The sequence below is a fragment of the Felis catus genome, chromosome C1 (genome assembly GCF_018350175.1).
Source record: "Felis catus isolate Fca126 chromosome C1, F.catus_Fca126_mat1.0, whole genome shotgun sequence".
Classification (NCBI taxonomy): Eukaryota; Metazoa; Chordata; class Mammalia; order Carnivora; family Felidae; genus Felis; species Felis catus.
The window spans coordinates 54,146,875-54,172,353 of NC_058375.1; the positions used below are offsets into that span (position 1 = coordinate 54,146,875).

Here is a 25,479-nt window from a genome sequence, read left to right on the forward strand (position 1 = left end):
TGATTCAATAAGTTTATACATTATGCTATGTTCACCACAACTGTAACTACCATCTGCCACCATATAACATTATTACAATATCCTTGACTATATTCCTTATGCTATGACTTTTATTCCTGTGACATATTCCATAACTGGAAGCCTATATCTCCCACTCTCCTTCACCCATTTTGCCCATCCCCCCAGCTCCCCCCTGGCAAACATCAGTTCTCTGTATTTAGAGGTCTTATTCTACTTTTGGTTTGTGTATTCATTTGTTTTGTTTTTTAGATTCCACATGAGTGAAATCATACGGTATTTGTCTCTCCCAGTTTAACTTACTACACTTAGCATCCATGTTGTAACAAATGCAGGATCTCATCCTTTTTTATGGTTGTATAATATTCGTGTGTGTGTGTGTGTGTGTGTGTGTGTGTGTGTGTGTGTGTATCACATCTTTGCTGTCCACAGAACACCTCTTTTAAAGATTGCTGTTATTTTCTTGGTATGATGCTACCAGCCTATTTTTAAGAATATATCAAGAAAGAGTCGTATCATGCATTCATTCACTCACTCATTCAGTGAGTGTATAGAGAGCCCCTACTATGTGAGAGGCAGGCTTCTATGTGAGAAGGATATAATGATGAAAGGAAATAGTAAAAAAAGATCCCTTGGTCTAGTGGAGTTTATATTCTAGTGGGGAGAGTTAAACAATAAACAAGAAAAACAAGTCATATTCACATTAGACAGTGCGAAGTAATAATAAGAAGAAAATTCAGCAGATATGACATGCTGGGTTGAAATTGTAGATGGGCTAGTCAGGAAAGGCTCCTCTGAGAAGGTGACTTGAACAAAGAGAAGAGCAGTGGTTGATGAGGTCAGAGAGGCAGTAGAGATCCAGGACCTTGTAGTTCTGTGCAGGACTCGGACTTTTACGCAGAGTGAAAAGGAGAGTACGACCGTGTTTGGGGTAAGACAGGCATGATATGACCTATGTGTTAACAAGACCACTCTGGCTGCCGCATTGAGAATAGACTGAACTGGAGAGTAAGGGCAACAGCAGGGAGACCAGTTAAGAGGCCCTTCCAACTGTCCAGGGAAGAGATAATGGTGACTTAGAATAGGGTATTGGCAATGGAGGGGCTGAGAAATTATTGGATTTTGAGGTTCACATGAAACTCTGGTACTGTGAGAGTGTTCATGAGGATGTTACCTGTTTTGAAGTTACTCAGGCAAAATTTCTTTCTGTTCTTACTGTTAGGATTATTTGAACATTTCCCCTAAGCTGTTGGTTACGTTTTATTTTGAGTACTCTGAATTTGTAATTGACCAATTTGACCATAAGAAAGCATAAGGGAAATCAACAGCTTATCTTTAAATTTTTTTTAACTTTTTTTTAATTTTTGAGAGATCACAAGCAGGGGAGGGGCAGAGAGGGAGAAGGAGAGAGAGAGAGAGAGAGAGAGAGAGAGAGAGAGAGAGAGACAGACAGACAGACAGAGACAGAATCAAGCAGGCTCCAGGCTGTGAGCTGTCAGCACAGGGCCTGATGTGGGGCTTGAACGCATGAGCAGTGAGATCATGACCTGAGCTGAAGTCCGAAACTTAACCAGCTGAGCCACCCAAGTGCCCCAATAGCTCATCTTTAAAAACCGAATTCAAATTAATGGCATTTTGTGTATTATACTTATTTTGGCCACCTTACCATTAGTTTTCCCTTTACTTGATTTTTTTTCTCACAGTTTAAAAACTTCTGTTCCTTTTTTCTGTATTGTTTGTATTTTTGCAAATCTCCTTATTATTCATTTCTGGTACAGTGTCGGTCATTTAAATATTTGTCTCATTGGGTCTGTGTAAAGTACCACCTTTCACACTCTCTTCAAGGTTTCATCTATGCCTTTTTCATATCTGTGATTATTTCTCTGTTATGTAAGAGTGAAACCTGACTACCAGAATTCAAACCATTAGAATAGTTTGTGTTTTGCATGGAACATTAAAGAAAATAATGCTTGTCTTATATAAGCAAAAAAACCCTGGTCTGTTTGGTCACTTGACTCAGCAGATCAGTTGAGTTAAAAGTGAGTCAAATCTGTTGTTGGACTGAATTACTTGTCACCAGTCAGTTCATTCAAAACACTTAGTTAAATGATATGTTGTATCTATGACACATCCTGATTATGAAACTTGCTCTTGGGTTTATTTTATGAGAAAATGTTGTACCAGAAACAGGTAGCAAAAAAAAAAAAAATTCATATGATTAGATAATGAGGATTCCAAACACTAAACTGATTTTTAGAAATCCTGAAGACACACTGTGATGTCAGTATATAAAGAACCAAACTTCTGATGAAAAAGCAAGAGGCTGAAAAACAAATTGACCAGACTACAAAATGTTTATACTCATCCATTTTCCTCCTGAGAGTTATTAAGTTGTGAACTAAACAAGTACGTTTTTCTGTTTACACATCACATGGTACCAATTGTCAGTAATGACTTATGAGACATCTTTCTTACTTGATATTTGAAAATATCTTTGTGTAAAGCTGTGATTTCTATTTTAAAATAAAATCTCTCAGAATCATGAGCATCTCTGAAAGAGATTGTTGAGCTCATCCATCAGGAGGATTTGTAGATGAGGAACCTGAGGTCTAGAGTGTTGAAGTGCCAAGTCCTACAGCTGGTCAAAGACTCTAGATTTACATTCAAGACTCCTGACACCTAATTCAGAACTTTTTTTAACTCAGATTAACTTTTGTGTAGTGAACTGAATCCCCAGTTTGAGATAACAAAAAACCCTGGAACAACAAAAGCCTTTATGGTTTCATTACAAATTGAATCCCAATATATTAAAATTATGCTACCATTCATGATATACTGGTAAGAATAATCTCATTCATGATGTATTTAAAAATGAGGAGACTTCATGGGAAAGCTTATCTCTTGAAGTCACCCTATCATTTGGATATATTAAGCCATCAGCCTTTCCTTGAATTACTCTAATAACTCTCCAATGTGAATATTGCTTTATCTGCAAATAAACGGTGGGAGTTTCCAAAAACATACTGGAAAATTTCCTCCTCTTTTTTTGGAAACAAATGTACAGTGATTACCTATGCTATAACTGTTTGACTTTGTAGTATCATAGTAAAGATAAAGGCTTTAGAAAATAAGAGAAATTTAAGAACTGAGCTATAAAAAAAAAGACTGTGCTATTAATGTTAGTACATATTTAATTAACATTATGAACACTTTTGCTCAGTTAAAAATATAGTCTTATCCTTTGATGCCTGTCCTCGTTTGTCATGGCATAAAGGAACATTGAAAAATTGATTATGCTGTATATGAATATGTAGCTTATATTTTAACTGTGTAAGATAGCAGGTACACAGGAGTAAACCTTTAATGTGTAGCTATACTTTAATGCGAGACAGTTCTCTGATATTGATGCAGAGTATTATAGAGGATTAAATTTAAAGACTCGTTCATAATCTTTTTCCTTTTATATTTTCCCAGACAGCTTATATAGATGTCAGGTGTTTTTGTGCATGTGTGTGTGTATGTATTTGTTTTCGATGTACTGTTTTTCAGGTCTACTCTCTGAAGTAAGATGATTTGTCAAAAATTCTGTGTGGCTTTGTTACATTGGGGTAAGTTATCTGCTTTTTAAATGTCCGTATATAAGAGATTTTGCTGTTGGAGATATTGTTTCTTTTATTGGCTAGCAGAATTTCCTGTCCACAGTTCAGAATTCTCATGCTTATGATTAAAAATACAAACCAAACAAAAGCATAAGTGTGAAAATAAAAACACTTCCCAATCTCCTGGGAATAATCTGATGTGTAGCTTTCCAGAACCATAACACATACAAACACACACAATCCATATCTATGGTTACAAAAATAGAATTGGTCTATACATATTGTTTTTTGTTTTTTTCTACTTAATAGTTTTTCAATTTATTATGATAACATTTTTTTTACTGAGTATTTACTGATATGCTTATTCATTTAATGGTTGCACAACAATGATCTGTATGAATATACTTTAAATTATTAATTTATTTCACCAATTCCCCATTGATAGACATTTCTTTTACTGTAGCAAATAATGCTGCATTGAAATCCATATATCTGTATCTATATCTTTGTACATTTGGAAGAATATTCCTGCTGATTAGTTGTTAAGGAGGAATTCTCTATTACATAGTATGCACATTATAAAATTTGATGAATACTGTGAAATTTTCTCCACAAAGCTTTGTAGCATTTGTGGTACCACCACAGATATATGAACACCAGCCCATTGCATTTCTGTCAAAGATGTATACTATCATTCTTTTGTCTTTTTGCTCTGTCAGATAAGCAAAACATAGCATCCCATTTCAGTTTTATTTATTTGGCTGTTTGCGAGGTTGAGCACTGTTTATGGACCATTTATATTTCTTATGTGATTTTCTAAACCATATGCTTTGGCCATTTTGTGGTTGGATTCTGTCTTAGTGATTTTTAGGATTTTCTAAAATGTAATTGATATTTAGTACTGTATTAGTCAGGGTTTTCCAGAGAAACAGAACCGGTAGGATTTATATATATAGAGAAAGAGATTTATTACAAGGATTGACTCACAAGATTGTGGAGGTTGAGAAGTCCCGTGACCTGTAGTTGCCAGGCTGGAAACCCAGGAGAACTGATGATACAAGTTCCAGTCTGGACACTGGAAGGCTTCGGATGCAAGAAGAGCTGATGTTTCAGTTTGGGTCCAAAGGAAGGAAAAGACTGATGTCAGTCAGGCAGTAGGAGTTCCCTCTAACTCAGCCTTTTTGCTCTATTCAGGTCTCCAATCGATCATGAGGCCTGTCTACCTTACGGAGGACAATCTGCTTTACTCATTTTACTGATTCAGTTGTTAAGTTCATCCAGACATCCTCACAGATACACCCAGAATAATGTTTGACCAAATGACTGAGCACCCCATGAACCTAGACAAGTTGACACATAACCTTAATCATCAGAAGCCTGTAACTATTTGTTAATATTATGCAAAATTTTCTTCCTGCCCATTGTTTGCTTTTTAACTTTGTTTTTTTTTATGGTACAGAAATTTATGTATGCATACTAACACCCTTATGCATGTGTAGAAAAAAGATACAGTGACACTTAAATGTTTTAATTTTAATTTAGTAAATGTAGTGTTATTAAATTATAAATGTATATATATCAGGTGATAGTCAAAACTTTAGTTCTCTATCAAAGAGCTGTTTAACTTGGTGATAATATTTAAAATATATGACTATGACAAAATAATGGATTTATTCTCAAATGGAAGGGACATGCCATTTTAAATGTTATTTCACATTAGAACTCCAGTAGACAATGACAAGTATAATGTTATAAAGGGATATTACCAAGGGATGGTGTATACCTTTAAAATTTCCATCCTGAATACCACCAGAAGAATGCTTTCAGAGTTTAAATGTATACTAGTCTCCCTCCTATCCATTGCAGGAATATCCTCAAGAGAAAGCTTATAGATTTTTTAAAATGTCTTGATTTTAACTAATAGTATGCTTCTGTTTGAAATTAGTCACTCATATTGCCAATGAATTTTGAGCATACTATTCTCACTTGTTTCTGACCACACTCTAGAGATATTCTGACTTAAAAAACCCCTCAAATCATCTAATTTAGGTTATGTTCCATTTTTAAAATTAAAGTCAGGCTATTTAAAAAAAAACATTTTATCTGGCAACCGTATTGGGAGCTCCTCAAGCTGTCCAGCTATGTGTCAGTGAGTTCTGAGCATCTCCTTGGCTAATCCAAACTGAAGGCACTCTTATGAGCTTCTCTACTAGTTTTCCTTGTTGTGCATACTGTTCTTTCTCATTGTCTCCATCTGTATATTTACAGCAAATACCCAGGATAACCCCACTGTTGACAGATTTCAAAACAAAACAAAACAAAACAACTATGCCACAAGGGACTATCTAAAAGTAGCAACATACTCATTCTGTCTTATATTCTCTAGCTTTTATTAGGCTCCACTCAACGTGTTTCACATTGGCTTTCCAAAAGGTTTGTTGTTTGATGAAGTCTTGTGAATCAGAAGAGTTCTTGGGACGTTGTTACCATGAGAACATATGCCTTCAGAAATAAATTCTGGTTTCTGTTGTTTAGGGTTCATCTGGAGGGAAAGAAATATTTGCAAAACAAGCATGCAAAAATAGAACCATCTTTTAATTAAGCTGATTCAACAGTCATTATGTCTATGACATTCATTATTACATTTTAAATTTCAAAGACTTCTTTGAGGATTTTAGGCTCATTTCAGTCCAGCCAACTGAATCTTCCATATGCAGCTAGAAAATAATGCTTTTAATTAATACCAACAAATATTCATGGTTTTGTAAAACCAAAGAAATAACCTATTTTATTTTTTATTAACATGTTCTGATTTCAGAAACATATATTAGAAAGATTGAAGTCCAAAGGAACACAATTGTAATGAGGGGTCACAGTCATATTTGGCTTAATTTAGGCATCTGATATATTCTTATTTTATCTTTTTTTTGCATCTGATACATTTTAAATTTTTTTTATTTTGAGAGAGAGAGAGAGAGAGAATGAGTGTATGAGTGTGGAGGAGGAGCAGAGGAAGAGAGAGAGAGAGAGAGAGAGAGAGAGAAAGAGAAAGAGAGAATGAGAATCTTGAGCAGTGGGGCTGGATCTCATGAGATTGTGACCTGAGCTGAAATCAAGAGTTGGATGCTTAACTGAGGAGCCACCCAGGTGCCCCTACATCTGATACATTTTTATGTTAATTTATTTTTATGGAAAAGTTTAGAAACCAAACTTTAACAGTTGTTACCTACATATTGCTTAAATATTTTTACATGTTTTACTTTTATAGTTTAAAACATCGTTTTTGTGAATTTGTTTTTTAAAAATTGCTATTTTCTTATATTTTTACATTTACCCTAATTCTTCAAAATTCTCATTCCATTCAAATCCATGCTAAATTCTCAGAATTCTCATTCTGCATTAGTTTGTATATGAGGCAACACAGCTGTTGTATTATTTGAGTAGCTTGTAAAAGAAAGAATTATTGAGAATTTATTATTATATTTTCAGACAATTCCTAAAAAATAAGTACCACTTTTGAGAGTTTTTGAGTATGGGATTATATGATTATTCTTAATTTTTTTTATGTCTAAAAAGGTGAGAATTGTCTTTAATCAGCAATGGAATTTTCCTGTCTTTGTACATTGATTCTTGGAGAGTGCATTCAGGACATGCCTTCGATGATGTCATATATTTGAGGATCATGGGCAGAAGAGATCATCCAGCTGTCCTGATGTTGAAAGCAAACTCTTTGAAAAGCACTCATAGTGCTAACATTTTGGTATTATTCTCTTTAAGAAATATTAAAACAGGGGTGCCTAGGTGGTTCAGTCCATTAAGTGTCTGATTTCAGCTTTGGTCATGATCTTGTGATTCGTGAGTTCAAGCCCCGCGTCGGGCTCTGTGCTGACAGCTCAGAGCCTGGAGCTTGCTTCAGATTCTGTGTCTCCCTCTCTCTGTCCCTCCCCCATTCATGCTCTCTGTCTCTCTCAAAAATGGATGAATACACATTAAAAAAATTAAAAAATATTAAAACAGAACTTTAATACTTGTTTATATAATTTGTAATATATAATACTTGTATATATAATTTTTAATTAAAATATAAATATAGAATGCTAGATTCATGAGGAAAATGAAGCATGAATTTCCAAAAAGAGGTGCTAAGAGTGAAGTTATCTCTATGAACAATGTATAATACATTGTGTAATGGAAACCCAGAGCTGTGCATTAGGCACGGATTGGGCACTAAGTTAAATACTACTGAGCACTACATGGTTTAATCTTAGATACTTCCTATTTATGTCTTAGTCAAAGTGATTAATTATGTGTCTATGTGATTAATTATGTGTCTTATTAATTATGTGTCTTATGTGATTAATTATGATTTCTATGTGTCTTTTTTAATACCCTGACAGAATTTATTTATTTGATAACTGCATTTAACTTGGCATACCCAATTACTCCCTGGAGATTTAAGTTGTCGTGCATGCCACCAAATACAACCTATGACTTTCTCTTGCCTACTGGAATCTCAAAGAACACTTCAAATGTGAATGAACATTATGAGGCAGTTGTTGAAGCTAAATTTAATTCAAGTAGTACCTACCTTTCTAATTTATCTTCCAAAACAACTTTTCACTGTTGCCTTTGGAGCGAGGAAGATAAAAACTGTTCTGTACATGCAGATGACGTGGAAGGGAAGGCATTTGTTGCAACAGTGAATTCTTTAGTTTTCCAGCAAATAGGTAAGTATTTTAATATTGTGAGCATTAGATGTTATTTTAACTGTTTTAAACAAAATGTTTTCGTTTTCTGAAACTTGTATAAAATAGATGTCTTATGGATGGGATTCTTAACACATATCATTTTATATTAGTAATAAAATTATGATTCGTTATGTGACCAAACTAATGAGCCCCAAATTATTTCATATGTTATAAAAATAAAAGAAAAATGTAATGAGGGAACTCTTACCTATACCCTGTAAGTCAGTTTTTTGTAATCTTCTAAGTTTGCCTTATTTTATTATTACTATTTTTTATTTTAGAGAGAGAGCATGTGTAGAGGAAAGGGGTAGAGAGAGAAAGAGGGAGAGAGAATCTTAAGCAGGCTCCATACTCAGCCCAGGGTCCAATGTGGGTGCAATCCCATGACCCTGGGATCATGACCTAAGCCAAAACCAAGAGTTGGATGCTCAACTGACCAAGCCACCCAGGCACCACTAAATTTGCTTTAAAATAGAAAAATCACCCCTTATTTTGTTAAATATATTAAATATTCAAAACATTCAACTGTTGAATTAGTTAAAAAATTTTTTAAGATTAAAAAAAGTTTTTAAAGTAATTTCTACACCCAACATGGGGCTTGAACTCACAACCCCGAGATCAAGTGTTGCATGTGCTACAGGCTTAGCTAGCCAGGCACATCAGAAGTAGTTAAATTTTAAAGCATTTATGAATAATATTTGTTCAAGGAAAGAATCTCTCTGCAGCCAATCCATGTTTTAAATCAAGGGGGTTTTGTTGTTCAAGTATAATGTACACTGAATGTAGTTAGCATAATTAATAATTCTACATCTGGAAATCTAAACAACAAAATTATTTCCAAGCCTTCTGGAAAAGCTAACAGAACAGCATCCATTGACTCAGTAATACAAAGAGACCTACAGTATGAAAGTAAAGGCAAGCATAAATATAGCACTTCTGTTAAGGGTTAATCAGAATTTCTCAACCTCAACCTTATTAACATTTTGGGCCTGACAATTCTTGGGTATGGGGGGGCTGTTCTGTGCATTGTAGGATGTTTAGCAACATCCCTGGCTTCTACCTAGATACAAGTAGCTCCTTGCCCAGTTGTGACAATCAAAACATGTCCCCAAACATTGCCAGATGCCCCTGAGGGCCAAATTGCCACTGGTTGAGCATCACTGATTAGATGGAAGAAACACTCTGGTTTATTGAAATCAGCTTAAGAACAAAGTATAAATATGCAATAAAATCAGAGTTTTAAAACAAGTTAGTAGTAATAACTCCCAGTGTCTCCAATGGAGTCCATAACCATTGATTAATAAAATTCACTTAATTTTTTATTAATATCAAACATTTTTTTAACGTTCATTTATTTTTGAGGGAGAGAGAGACAGAATGTGAGTGGGGGAGGGGAAGAGAGGGGGAGACACAGAATCCGAAGCAGGCTCCAGACTCTGAGCTGTCAGCACAGAGCCCAATGCAGGGCTCAAACCCACAAGCCGTGAGATCATGACCTGAGCCAACGTCAGATGCTTAATTGGCTGAACCAGCCAGGCGCCACATAACATTCACTTAATTTTAATTGAAGCATTTTTTTTTAATTTGTAGGGGAACTTAACTAGCCATTCCAGCAATTCAATGGATATACCAAGCATGAACTTATTAAGGCAGGGTCTTTGTGATGAGCTTTGAAATGATCAAAAAAATGTTAGTACTTTCTTCACTTTTGAAGAGAAATGATTATGATGTTATAGATTTTTTAAAAATTTTATTTATTTTTGAGAGAGAGAGAGGGAGCACGTGCAGGTGTGTGTTGAAGCAAGGGAGGGAGGGGTAGAGAGAGAGAGAGGGAGGGAGAGAGAATCCCAAGTAGGCTTCTCGCTGTCAACAAGGGCCTCTAGCCCACAAGCCGTGAGATTGTGACCTGAGCCAAACAGATTGAGCCACCCAGGTGTCCCTATGATGCCGTAGATTTCAGTTTTACACATAAATAAAGCTTGCATAACTAGTCACTTCTCACTTTAAATTTTTGTAACTGAAATCGGTAGGTTAAGTGGTGGTTACTGAGGATTTCAGCTGATTATTCTGCCACGCATGCTGTTTACTTCATAATGGTTCAACACTGTTGTAAAATCCCTACCAGCTAGAAATCCTTCAAGTTTGGGGAATATGTTAGTGTTGTCTTAAGTGAGCCATTATTTATGATTGTTGCTATTCTTGCTTTTTAAATTACAACCCGCCAATAATTTATTGCCAGGTGAGTTTTTCAGTGCACAGTGAAAGTATGCCTGCATCAGTTATATCTGGGGCCTGTAATTTACAATAACAAGAATTTAAGACATGAATCACTGTTCACATGTGAATCACTTTGCTTTTATTGCTAAAGCAGACACATAAATACTGCTCCACATGTGCTCGTATCTTGATATTGAATATTTTCTTTTCTCTTAGAAAGCAAGCATGAACTGAACTAGGTGACTTTTGAGGTCTTTTGTCCTACTTAAGTAGTTCAAGATTAAAAAAATAAGAAGAGTTTGAGAAGCGGTAATTGAATTTAAGTCTCTTACTTTACCAGAAAGGAAACTGAAGGCCTAAGGGACTAGATCACTTGGGCAGATACATACCACTGGTTAGAGCTGGTTCTTTTTTTCTCAGAATAGGCAGTGGAAGTTGTATCAGAACACTGGTAAATTTAATTTAGTTCTTCTCTTTCACTGAGTTGTTCAGAATGTTTTTCAGATTTAATGTAGTTTATTTTTAATTCAGGTGCAAACTGGAACATACAGTGCTGGACGAAAGAGGACTTGGAATTATTCATCTGCTATATGGAGTCACTATTTAAGAATCCTTTCAAGGCTTATGACCTTAAGGTCCATCTTTTATATGTTCTGTAAGTACCAAATAAATTAATTTGGAAATTTCTAGGACATAATTTCTTTTAAATGCAAGAGCTTCCATACACAGAAGTGGATTATGAAAACTCTCCTATCCCTACATTTCCTTTTGTATCTATGGGAATATATTCTGAAAGAAGTATGAACTCAATTCAGGGGTCTTAGATATTTGAGTGGAGGGGAAAAACTTGTTACACGTTTCTTTTTCAGGTAGATTTTTTCCTTCATATTTGATCATTTTATTCGCTTAAAAATAGAAGTGCTCAATATTTGTTTGTGCTAGTTAGAGAGCCAAGATGGTGGTTTGAGATAGCCATACACTTAGAATTCTAGCTAACACATCATTCAAGTGTTCTAATAATTCCAGTGATAATACATATCATTCCTCTGTAAATTTCAGCTCTTTAAATTTTTTTTCTAATTTGTCCTTTTGTGGGATGCTCAAGGAGAAAGAGACTCATTTCCTTCAGTTCTGCAGTTATTGAGATCATACCACTGAGGGGCGACATGCTAGAAACTGTCCATATAAACATGAGTCAAATAGAATAGTAGTTACCAGGGACTAGGGGTAGGGGCAATGGGAGGTCCTCTTTAAATAAGTATAGAGTTTCAGTTGAAGAAGATGAGAAAAGTTCTGGAATTGGATTTATATTACCCAACAGTGTAAATGTACTGCTGTCACTGAACTGTATACTCAAAATGATAAATTTTATGTATATTTTACCCCAATAAAAATAATTTGAAAAGAAAGAAACTTAAAGATGCTGAGAAAAAAAGATAGTAATGATTTCTGCCTTTGAGGCATCACAGGCTGGTGGTTGGGGCAGATAGGTATAGGGCTTCAGTTTTAGTGGTTACTGTTGTCTGTTTGGGAGGCACATGAAGCCATGGGAACACAAGATTGTTGTGGAAGCCTTAGGTGGGGATAACTTGTGCAGCTGAATTCTAATTCTAGATGACTGTAGAAGGCCCTGCTAGCCTTTGCTTCTTTGTGCAATTCACATTAAGGCGAGGATCCTGAAGGGGACTATCTGATTGGTGAAAAGGTGCCCTAGCTGCCAGTGTTTCAGCGGCACAAAATTCTGGACAGCCAGGAAACCTAGAAAAATGTGCAAAATAGAAATGACTGAGCTATAAACCTCTAGAGTCCCCCAAAGTAGTGGAGGTTGTAAAGTGGGAAGGACAGAGGAATAATGGGTAATGCACAGCCAAGGGTGGGCATTTAAAGGACAGGAGAGAGTGAGCTTGCTTCTAGATAATGACCCAGCAGGGAGGGAAAGTTTGAAGATATAGTAGAAGGGGGACTATTGAAGATCTATAACAGAGTGTGAATATTTAAATAAACAAGTTTCAGGAAAAAAGCACAGGTGAAAGGTTGGTCTTAAAATGAAGGAAGCTCACCTCAACCTTGAGTACTGAGGAAAGAAAGGAAGCACTGTGGTAGATAAAGATATATTTGAAGTTTGGAACAGAAAATTTCCTGTTTTATTGAGCAAAATAGGTTTTAGCTCACAGAAAAGAATTACTTTGCAATGTAGCACATTCCTATGATGACCTAAATATTTTGGATGGTGATCAAAAACTCACTGGGTGCCCATTCAAGAGAATTTCAGATATTGTCAGCAAGCTAGGGCAGCATGCTTGGTTTAAGAGCTCTGTGACCATGTGCAAGTATTTACATTTTGTTATTATCAAAATCTTACTATTATGTATAGACTATAGTTAAGTCTTGAGGTCTGCATTTTTAGAAAAAATATACATGAATATATTGGAACATTACAAAATTGCATAGTAACTTAGCTACAGTTGAGAATTTTCACTTCACTTCAGTCAGCCAGGTAACCATTGGTCTATTCATTACATGATGGTTTTTCTGGGTCAGACTCAGAAAATGAGAAAATTATGATAAATTAACTAGATTTTTCAACTTACATGATGAATTTAGCAGATTCTTTTGACCTGCTTTTATTTTGAACTCAATTTTCTAAAAATATCAGTACAGGAAAACTTGTCATAATTGCATGCAGTTGGAGGAACATTGTGGGTTTTTTTCTTACTCCTTTTTGCCATATTAATTGTTTTCTCCTTTGTATGATTGGGCTAATATATCCACTTTACCAATTGTCAATGCTGTTTCTGCCTTAAATTCTGTGTTGTCTGCATCTCTGGGCACTGTATCTCTAAATAATTTAAATAAGACTCCTCAAATCATGAGGAAGAGATGGTCAGTTTAATGAATAAGACTTCCATGGAAGAGAAAACCCATAAAGGTGGTTACTGTAAGAAGAGTTTTTAATCAAAATGCCCTTCTGCAGACATTAGAGTTCATGAGAGAAATCTTTCAAATGCTTCCATGTGTAAATAAGAATGGTTTTTAAAAGGAACCAAAACCTAACATTTATAAGGGATTTAAAGCCCTATAAATATGTCCCTTAAGGGAAAGCATTGTTTGAGCTCAGATATTAATGTTTGTCAAAGAATCCAAAGGAGAGATACCATAGAAATAGGCTACTTCTTTAGACGCTTTACCTTTGACCTGGGAGAAAAATCCTACTGTGTGCACCAGCCACTGAGTTCAGTGTGAGGAACCATGTTGAACAACTCAGACACAGCCCTCACCCTTCTGGAGCTAACAGTAAAGACAGAGAACATAATAATTTGAAAGTGCTGTGATGTAATAAACATAGGGACTTGTGAAAACATATACAGATACTAGAAGTTATCTGCCTGGGTTACAAGGGGGCAGAGAATGAACCAGGTAGAATGAGGAGCATTTGCAAAGTCCCACAGTCACATCTGGACATTGTGGACAAGAAAAGTTAAGTGTGGTTGGGTTGTAAAGCTGGGGGATGGTGAGAAATTGAAGTGGAAGAATAAGTAAGGGTCATCCAAGGTGTTTAGACTTTTGTAACTGCTAATACCTAGTTTGCCTTGTCTCTTTACTGTTACCCTGTCACCATTCTTGGTGATTTCCACTTCTATATGGATGATCATCAATTTCTTAAAGGCTTTTCTTTCACTGTTCTTGTTTTTTTCACCTGACCTGGTTCACCCATTCTCGTGGACCTACTGTAGACCTTGTCATTACTGGTAAGCATGCTCTGTCTATAAGTTCAGTTTCAAGGATCCCACTCTTTGACCATCCCCCCTCCTCCTCACCTTAGGCTTATTCCCTCTATTACCTCAACCTCAGGAATAATTAATTCTCCATGTTTCTTGGCTCTGTCCTCTGAGGTTGTTTTTCATGAAAGGCTGCATATCTCTGCAGCCAGGGAGTTTTCTCATATGCTTCCTGTCAGCACAAGTTTGGACGTCCAATGGCTCCATTTCATTTTGTATCCTTTCAGTCTAAGCTAGCAGTGTGTCTGCTACTGTGTTCTCTCACAAGACCATACAGCCTTCTGTGGCTCTCACTGGGGTTCACCCCATTAGACAAAAGCCCACAGATCTCTAAGCCCTGGTCTTTGCTTAGAAGCCATTTCCTAGTGTTAACATCTTTACCCTCTGGAGAGGCCAGGCATCTCATAGCTCTCAAGTCTTGGTTTCTTTTGTTTAACCACCCTTTACTCAATGTGTACCTCTCCTCTTGTGGCAAGAGGAAACCAAGAAGCACCTTCAACACCTGCTTGGAAATTTCCTGCAGCAGATCACCCAGTTCAGTAGGTAGACTGTGCTTCCCATGTAACTGTGGATGTGTGACTTAGCTGTCTGCCTTTACATTACATTTTCTTTCCTCCAGTTTCCAGTCTGTGTTACTCACTTTCTCTTGTGCCCTCACTGGAACTGTCATCAAACTCCACATTTCCACTCACAGTCTATTCAAGACAATTTAGGCTTTCTTTATCACACATCTCCAAATTTTTCTAACCCCTGTCCATCACCTGGTTCTAAAGCCACTCCCACATTTTTAAAAAAGTTTGTTATGTATTCTGAGAGAGAGAGAGAGAGAGAGAGAGAGAGAGAGAGAGAGAGAGAGAGAGAGAAGCATGAGTGGGGTGGGACAGAGAGAGAGGGAGAGAGAGAATCCCAAGCAAGTTCTGCCCTGTCAGTGCAGAGCCCAACATAGGACTTGAACTCATGAACTATGAGATCATGACCTGAGTGAAAATCAAGAGTTAGATGCTCAGCCTATTGAACCATCCCAGCACCCCTCATGGATTCTCATTTTATTTTATAAGCTATAATCAGTTATTTTCATTTTTTATATTATTGGTCAAATTGCCCCATATTTGACCACTGGGAACTTATTGAAGCTGGCTCCTGTGTCATTTTGATCTGCCCCACCCCCCCCCTTTTTTTTTTTTTTTGAGGACTTCCTTACTCTTTAGTGCTACAGGATGTTTCAGGTTGATTATATACTTTCCTTGCTGTAATACTGGAGTCAGCCATTTCTCCAAGGAGCCCTGCTTCCTTTTTATTGGAGAATGGTATTTACAAAGCAGTATCTGGGAGCTAGATGCTCATTGTTACTTGAGTGGCATTGTTGAAACATCTGGGCCTTCTCAGATACGTGTATGTATGTACTAGATACATGTATGTACGTACACAATATATGCAAGGTTTATATATAATATACACAAATCTATATTTCTGTATCTGTATATACATATATTAAGAGTAGGTATTCATACTAACATTTCCCATTTTATTACTTTTTAAAGCTTGTTTATTTATTTATTTAGAGAGTGGGAGTGTATCAGCAGGGGAGGGGGAGAGAGAGAGGGAGAGAGAGAGAATCTGAAGCAGACTTTTCACCTTCAGCATAGAGCCAGATGTGGGGCTTGAACTCATGAACCTTGAGATCATGACCTGAGCCAAAACTAAGAGTTGGACGCTTAACTGACTGAGCCATCCAGGTGCCCCTAATATCTCCCATTTTAGCCCCAAACCATAGGATACATTCTAGTCTTCCCTTTTCCTTTTTTCCTTTCTTCACTCCTTCTCTTCCCTTCCCTCTCCCTTCCTTGCCCTTCTTTCTTCTCTTTCTTCCACCAGTAAGAAACCTGGCTTCCATTTCCCACGATATATAACCCATTTGCTCAGTCGTAGAATACATGTAAAGTAGTTTTGGAATTGGTAACCTATACCACTGTGAAAAACAAGCATGCTAACTAGAGTTGCTAGTATTTGTTTACACTCATTTTGCCTGTGCTAAGGCTAAGGGTTACAAGGTCAAAATACTGTGTTCCAAAGTTAATTAGGATATCCCTCCCCCTCTACCCACATGGTTGTATTGTTAATTCGATATACATTAAGGTTCATTTGTTTTTGTTTTCAGTCTTTTTCTTTTTTCTTCGTCTCTTTTATCCTTGTTGATTTTCCATTTGTTTGGCACTATCTTACATCTGAAGAATACTTCATGTTTTACAAAATGCTTCTTAAACTTGTCTCCTTGATGAGATTTATCTAGGCCATTACTTCTCACTTGGAGCTGATTCACAAGATATAAAGTGGAACCAGTTATTTGCATTTCAATCAAGTTCCAGGTGATACTGATGCTACTGGTTTGGGACTAAACTTTGAGAACCACTCATCTAAGACTTCTTGAAAACAGATTCTTTAGCACCAGACCTACTGACTTCTTCATGGAGGGTCTAGGAATCTAGTTTTAACAAGTCTCCAGGTGATTATGATGACGAGACCAGTCTGGAACACTGACCTGGTCTTTGAAATTTTGGGGATTGGCAAAGTAGATTTTTTGGGTAACATTTGTATAGATTTGGTAAAATTTGTATAGACTTAAAGTGACCTGTTCAAATGATATATAAAAGTAAGTTTTAAACAATTCCTATGTATTGGTTTGTCTACTGTAGTTTGCTCTCAGTTTATGTCACAGTCAGGAACTTGGATGGCACCATTTGATGCTATTTCTGTAGTAACTTAGTGTAGATCATTGCTTAGAGAAGTTTTAATATATTCATGGAAAAGTAATTCTGGGAATGAATAATTTGACAGAAGGTCAGAGGACAGAATGTGTTCTCTGTAAACCACTGTGGCTACCAGAAATGAAATTTCAGTAATAAATATTTGTATATCTAACTTCTGAGTAGAAAAATTGCCCAAGTGATGAAATTTGCAAAGTAGCCAAATGTAAAATTTGAGAAAAAAAATTTTTTTTTACTATTTTCACTTCTAAGTAAAGTTTACTCACATATAGGATTAAATAAATAGTGGCACTGAATTTATGTGTGTACTGGCAAGATATAAGATATTTTGCTGCATAAAAAGTTTTCAAGGATTTCAGAAATTATTAAGTTTTGGATATTTTAAGCCAAAGTATCTCTTTCTTTTTTTAAAAATTTGATCATCATTTTAATCCTTATACATTAAAATGATCAAAATTTAGAGTGTTGTTTGATGTTCACAAATAACTTCAAACTTCTTTTGGAAGGTAAAAGAAGTTCTTATGCTGACTTTGACAAATAACAAAGGCTTTGGCAATAACAAGGCTCGTGTATTCCAGGTTTCACACAAACTTTGAAAAGCTTATGCTCTCACACATATGAGAAATATCTAATGTTTTCCTCATGGAAAAAGTAATTTGAAATAATTCTCTAATTCTTTAAAGTTCTGATCTATAGAAATATTGAGATGATTCAGATTATAATAAGTTTTTAGTTGTGGCTACCGATGTCTCTATGAATCCCCTAAATAAAATGGCAACAGTAGCAGTGAAATGTCTCCTGTGATAATAAGATATGTTGGGCATAATGAAGTGAGCAGTGAGCATGTAAGCATAGGCTTCAAATGAGTTTCAGGTCTGTATGGTCTCCAAGCCTCAGTTTCTTATTCAGTTTCTTACTTACTTTTTCTTTGAAAAGTTGAATTAGATCGTGATCCTCCAGCTGTTTTTATGTCAATTGTAAATATGCTATATAATGAAATTTGATGATATATTTAATGTGGATTCTTTATTTTTGTGTCCTTTGCCTTTCAAGTACCCAGCAGTAAGGAGTACAAAATGTTTTTGGCCAGTAGCTGGGATTGAAAAATGTTTTCTTTAAGGGCCAGATAGCAAATATTTAAAAAAAAAATTTTTTTTAATATTTATTTATTTTTGAGAGAGAGAGAGAGAGAGACAGAGACAGACAGAGCATGAATGGGGGAAGGACAGGGAGAGAGGGAGACACAGAATCTGAAACAGACTCCAGGCTCTGAGCTGTCAGCACAGAGCCCAACGTGGGGCTGGAACTCACAAACTGTGAGATCATGACCTGAACCGAAGTTGGACACTTAACCAACTGAGCCACCCAAGCACCCCCAGATAGCAAATATTTTAGACTTTTTGGTCCATACTGTCCCTATCACAACCTTGTAGCCATATGCAAATATATAAATGAATAAACTTGAGAATGTTAATGGACATTGAAATTTGAATTTTATGCAATTTCCTTGTATCACAGGACATTCTTCCTCTTTTTTTTTTTTTTTTACCTTCTGAAAATGTAAGAAACCATTCTTAGTTCACAAACTGTACAAAAAACGAGTTTATTTGGCCTGTGGGCTGTAGTTTTCTCACCCCTGTATAGAACACTTTGAGAATTAGTTTTAGATTGATTTTTAGAGTTTCATGATGGGGTTATCTGTTGTGGTAGTTTGGGAAATTTCTGAGTGGAAATGCTTTTTTAAAAAAATAATGAGTTTGTTGCGAGCAGGTGCCGGAGGAAGATGGCGGTGTAGGAGGATGCTGGGCTCACCGCGTCCTGCTGATCACTTAGATTCCACCCATACCTGCCTAAATAACCCAGAAAACCACCAGAAGGCTAGCAGAACAGATTCTCTGGAGCCAAACGTAGACGAGAGGCCCACAGAAGAGGGTAGGAAGGGTGGAGAGGCGGTACGCGCTCCACGGACTGACGGGAAGGAACCAGGGCGGAGGGGCAGCCAGCTGGCCAAGCAGAGCCCCCGAGTCTGTCTTGCAAAAGTGGAGGGGCCGGATGGAGTGTGTTCAGAAGCAAGCGGGACTTAACATCTGGAAGGTTATAAGCTAACAGCTCTGCTCGGAGATCGGGAGGGCTGGAGGACAACGGGAGGGAGAGTTGTTGAGCCCCGGATGACAGAGCTCAGCTTGGCGGGGAACAAAGGTGCTCGCTAGCGCCATCTCCCTCGCCCATCCCCCAGCCAAAATCCCAAAGGGAACCAGTTCCTGCCAGGGAACTTGCTTGCACCACGCAAACACCCACAAACACCCAACGCTGTGCTTCTGCGGATCCATCCCTCCAGCGGAGGGTCTGACTCACTCCTGGTGCCGCAGAACCCCTCCTGAAGCGGATCACTGAAGGAAAAGTGAGCTGAGCCTGCCCCTCCTGCCACTGTGTACCTTGCCGATCCACCCCAGCTAATACGCCAGATCCCCAGCATCACAAGCCTAGCAGTGTGCAAGTAGCCCAGACAGGCCACGGCACCCCACAGTGAATCCCGCCCCTAGGAAAGGGGAAGAGAAGGTACACACCAGTCTGACTGTGGCCCCAGCAGTGGGCTGGGGGCAGACATAAGGTCTGACTGTGGTCCCGCCCACTAATGCAAGTTATTCAAGACAGCACAAGGGAAGTGCCCCGCAGTCCCGCACCACTCCAGGGACTATCCAAAATGACCAAGCGGAAGAATTCCCCTCAAAAGAATCTCCAGAAAATAACAACAGCTAACGAACTGATCAAAAAGGATTTAAACAATATAACAGAAAGTGAATTTAGAATAATAGTCATAAAATTAATCGCTGGGCTTGAAAACAGTATAGAGGACAGCAGAGAATCTCTTCCTACAGAGATCAAGGGACTAAGGAACAGCCAGGAGGAGCTAAAAGATGCTATACATGAGCTGCAAAATAAAATGGAGACAACCACAGCTTGGATTGAAGAGGCAGAGGAGAGAATAGGTGAACTAGAAGATAAAATTATAGAAAAAGAGGAAGCTGAGAAAAAGAGGAAGCTGAGAAAAAGATAAAAAAATCCAGGAGTATGAGCGGAAAATTAGAGAACTAAATGATGCACTAAAGAGAAATAATCTACACATAATTGGTATTCCAGAGGAGGAAGATAGAGGGAAAGGTGTTGAAGGTGTACTTGAAGAAATAATAGCTGAGAACTTCCCTGATCCGGGGAAGGAAAAAGGCATTGAAATCCAAGAGGCACAGAGAACTCCCTTCAGACGTAACTTGAATCAATCTTCTGCACAACATATCATAATGAAACTGGTAACATACAAGGATAAAGAGAAAATTCTGAAAGCAGCTAGGGATAAATGTGCTCTAACATATAAAGGGAGACCGATAAGACTCGTGACGGATCTCTCTACTGAAACTTGGCAGGCCAAAAAGGAATGGCAGGAAATCTTCAATGTGATGAACAGAAAAAATATGCAGCCAAGAATCCTTTACGCAGCAAATCTGTCATTTAGAATAGAAGGAGAGATAAAGGTCTTCCCAAACAAACAAAAACTGAAGGAATTCATCACCACTAAACCAGCCCTACAAGAGATCCTAAGGGGGATCCTGTGAGACAAAGTACCAGAGACATCGCTATAAGCATGAACATACAGACATCACAATGACTCTAAACTCATATCTTTCTATAATAACACTGAACGTAAATAGACTAAATGCACCAACCAAAAGACATAGGGTATCAGAATGGAGAAAAAAACAAGACCTATCTATTTGCTGTCTACAAGAGACTCATTTTAGACCTGAGGACACCTTCAGATTGAGAGTGAGGGGATGGAGAACTATTTATCATGCCACTGGAAGTCAAAAGAGAGCTGGAGTGCCATACTTATATCAGACAAACTAGACTTTAAATTAAAGGCCGTAGGGGCGCCTGGGTGGCGCAGTCGGTTAAGCATCCGACTTCAGCCAGGTCACGATCCCGCGGTCCGTGAGTTCGAGCCCCGCGTCGGGCTCTGGGCTGATGGCTCAGAGCCTGGAGCCTGTTTCCGATTCTGTGTCTCCCTCTCTCTCTGCCCCTCGCCCGTTCATGCTCTGTCTCTCTCTGTCCCAAAAATAAATAAACGTGGAAAAAAAAATTTAAAAATAAATAAATAAATAAATAAATTAAAGGCTGTAACAACAGATGAAGAAGGGCATTATATAATAATTACAGGGTCTATCCATTAGGAAGAGCTAACAATTATAAATGTCTATGTGCCAAATACGGGAGCCCCCAAATATTTAAAACAATTACAAACATAAGCAACCTTATTGATAAGAATGTGGTAATTGCAGGGGACTTTAACACCCCACTTACAGAAATGGATAGATCATCTAGACACACGGTCAATAAAGAAACAAGGGCTCTGAATGATACATTGGAACAGATGGACTTAACAGATATATTTAGAACTCTGCATCCCAAAGCAACAGAATATACTTTCTTCTCAAGTGCACATGGAACATTCTCTAAGATAGATCACATTCTGGGTCACAAAACAGCCCTTCATAAGTATACAAGAATTGAAATCATACCAAGCATACTTTCAGACCACAATGCTATGAAGCTTGAAATCAACCACAGGAAAAAGTCTGGAAAACCTCCAAAAGCATGGAGGTTAAAGAACACCCTACTAAAGAATGAATGGGTCAACCAGGCAATTAGAGAAGAAATTAAAAAATATATGGAAACAAACGAAAATGAAAATACAGCAATCCAAACGCTTTGGGATGCAGCGAAGGCAGTCCTGAGAGGAAAATACATTGCAATCCAGGCCTATCTCAAGAAACAAGAAAAATCCCAAATACAAAATCTAACAGCACACCTAAAGGAAATAGAAGCAGAGCAGCAAAGACACCCCAAACCCAGCAGAAGAAGAGAAATAATAAAGATCAGAGCAGAAATAAACAATCTAGAATCTAAAAAAAACAGTAGAGCAGGTCAATGAAACCAAGAGTTGGTTTTTTGAAAAATAAACAAAATTGATAAACCTGTAGCCAGGCTTCTCAAAAAGAAAGGGGAGAGGACCCAAATAGATAAAATCATGAATGAAAATGGAATTATTATAACTAATCCCTCAGAAGTACAAGCAATTATCAGGAAATACTATGAAAAATTATATGCCAACAAACTGGACAACCTGGAAGAAATGGACAAATTCCTAAGCACCCACACACTTCCAAAACTCAAACAGGAAGAAATAGAAAATTTGAATAGACCCATAACCAGTGAAGAAGTTGAATCAGTTATCAAAAATCTCCCAACAAATAAGAATCCAGGACCAGATGGCTTCCCTGGGGAATTCTATGAGACATAGAATACCTATCTGTCTCAAGCTGTTCCAAAAAATAGAAAGGGAAGGAAAACTTCCAGACTCATTCTATGAAGCCAGCATTACTTTGATTCCCAAACCAGAGACCCAGCAAAAAAAGAGAACCACAAGCCAATGTCCCTGATGAATATGGAGGCAAAAATTCTCGACAAGATTCTAGCAAATCAAATTCAACAGCATATAAAAAGAATTATTCACCATGATCAAGTGGGATTCATTCCTGGGATGCAGGGCTGGGGATGCAAATATTGAAATATTTGCAAATCAATCAATGTGATACATCACATTAAGAAAAGAAAAGATAAGAACCATATGTCCTGTCAATCGATGCAGAAAAAGCATTTGACAAAATTCAGCATCCTTTCTTAATAAAAACCCTTGAGAAAGTCGGGATAGAAGGAACATACTTAAAGATCATAAAAGCCATTTATGAAAAGCCCACAGCTAACATCATCCTCAATGGGGAAAAACTGAAAGCTTTCCCCCTGAGATCAGGAACACAACAGGGATGTCCACTCTCACAGCTGTTGTTTAACATAGTGTTGGAAGTTTTAGCATCAGCAATCAAACAACAAAAGGAAATGAGAGGCATCAAAATTGGCAAAGATGAAGTCAAGCTTTCAATTTTGCAGATGACATGATACTCTACATGGAAAACCCAATAGGCTCCACCAAAAATCAGCTAGAACTGATACATGAATTCAGCAAAGTTGCAGGATACAAAATCAATGTATAGAAATCAGTTGCATTCTTATACACTAATAATGAAACAACAGAAAGAAAATAAACTGATCCCATTCACAATTGCACCAAGAAGCATAAAATACCTAGGAATAAACCTAACCAAAGATGTAAAAGATCTGTATGCTGAAAACTATAGAAAGCTTATGAAGAAATTGAAGAAGATACAAAGAAATGGAAAAACATTCCATGCTCATGAATTGGAAGAATAAATATTGTTAAAATGTCAATACTACCCAAAGCTATCTACACATTCAATGCAATCCCAATCAAAATTGCACCAGCATTCTTCTTGAAGCTAGAACAAGCAATCCTAAAATTTGTATGGAACCACAGAAGACCCCGAATAGCCAAAGTAATTTTGAAGAAGAAAACCAAAGCAGGAGGCATCACAATCCCAGACTTGAGCCTCTACTACAAAGCTGTAGTCATCAAGACAGCATGGCATTGGCACAAAAACAGACACATAGACCGATGGAATAGAATAGAGACTCCAGAATTGGACCCACAAAAGCATGGCCAACTAATCTTTGACAAAGCAGGAAAGAATATCCAATGGAAAAAGACAGTCTCTTTAACCAATGGTGCTGGGAGAACTGGACAGCAACATGCAGAAGAATGAAACTAGACCACTCTCTTACACCATTCACAAAAATAAATTCAAAATGGATAAAGGACCTGAATGTGAGGCAGGAAACCATCAAAACCCTAGAGGAGAAAGCAGGAAAAAATCTCTCTGACCTCAGCCATAGCAGTTTCTTACTTGACACATCTCCAAAGGCAAGGGAATTAAAAGCAAAAATGAACCTTTGGGACCTCATGAATTAAAAAACTTCTGCACTGCAAAGGAAACAATCAACAAAACTAAAAGGCAGCCGATGGAATGGGAAAAGATATTTGCAAATGACATATTGGACAAAGGGCTAGTATCCAAAATCTATAAAGAACTCACCAAACTCCACACCCAAAAAACAAATAATCCAGTGAAGAAATGGGCAGAAGACATGAATAGACACTTCTCTAAAGAAGACATCCAGATGGCCAATAGGCACATGAAAAAATGGTCAATGTCACTCATCAGGGAAATACAAATCAAAACCACACTCAGATGTCACCTCATGCCAGTCAGAGTGGCTAAAATGAACAATTCAGGAGACTATAGATGCTGGCGAGGATGTGGAGAAACGGGAACCCTCTTGCACTGCTTGTGGGAATGCAAACTGGTACAGCCACTCTAGAAAACAGTGTAGAGGTTTCTCAAAAAATTAAAAATAGATCTACCCTATGACCCAGCAATAGCACTTCTAGGAATTTACCCAAGGGATACAGGAGTGCTGATGCATAGGAGCACTTGCAACCCAGTGTTTATAGTAGCACCTGCAACAATATCCAAATTATGGAAAGAGCCTAAATGTCCATCAATGGATGAATGGAGAAAGAAGATGTGGTTTATATATACAATGGAATACTACTTGGCAATGAGAAAGAATGAATTATGGCCTTATGTAGCAACGTAGATGGAACTGGAGAGTGTTATGCTAAGTGAAATTAGTCATACAGAGAAAGACAGATACCATATGTTTTTACTCTTACGTGGATCCTGGGAAACTTGACAGAAGACCACGGGGGACAGAGAGGGAAGGAGGGAAACAATAAGAGTCTCTTAAAAACTGAGAATAAACTGAGGGTTGATGGGGGGTGGGAGGGAGGGGAAAGTGGGTGATGGGCATTGAGGAGGGCACCTGTTGGGATGAGCACTGGGTGTTGTATGGAAACCAATTTGACAGTAAATTTCATATTAAAAAAAAAACCAAAATGGTATCTTATGAGTATATAGCACTTTAAAGTTTTCAAAAATCCTTTTATGTTATCCTCTTTAATACTTACAATAGCCTTGTAAAGGTGAGTAGTGCAGGCATTTTTCTCTGTTTTACTGATTGTGGAAACCAAAGCTCACAAAAGGAACTCTCTGACTATGGCTCATAAGCAAACAGGACTTAATTTTAGGTCTCAGTTTAATTTAGTGTGCTTCCCACAATAGGATTATCCCTTACACAGCGCCCAATAGACTGATTTGCACCTTAAAAGGCCTGGAAATGTTGTTTCTTGATTGATTTCTTTTAGGTCTAAAGTAATACTAAAGTCTATCTCAGGAAACATGAAAATCTATCATAATTCACAACATTTAATACTAGGGGTATATGTATGAACGATTCGGGCCCATTTCTTTCATGTTGTGTT

General features: G+C 37.4%; 1 protein-coding gene across 9 annotated transcripts in view; it reads left to right on the forward strand.

The window, feature by feature from the left end:
• LEPR (leptin receptor) overlaps positions 1 to 25,479 on the forward strand; it is a 155,007-nt gene that overhangs the window by 77,429 nt on the left and 52,099 nt on the right. For all 9 annotated transcript variants that reach the window (XM_045035967.1, XM_045035970.1, XM_045035972.1 and 6 more), the window contains 3 exons: positions 3,568 to 3,626; positions 8,015 to 8,344; positions 11,114 to 11,237. In XM_045035967.1, coding sequence (XP_044891902.1) covers positions 3,587 to 3,626; positions 8,015 to 8,344; positions 11,114 to 11,237 — 494 coding nt within the window. In that variant the 5' untranslated portion in view covers positions 3,568 to 3,586. The remainder of the gene's footprint in view (positions 1 to 3,567; positions 3,627 to 8,014; positions 8,345 to 11,113; positions 11,238 to 25,479) is intronic.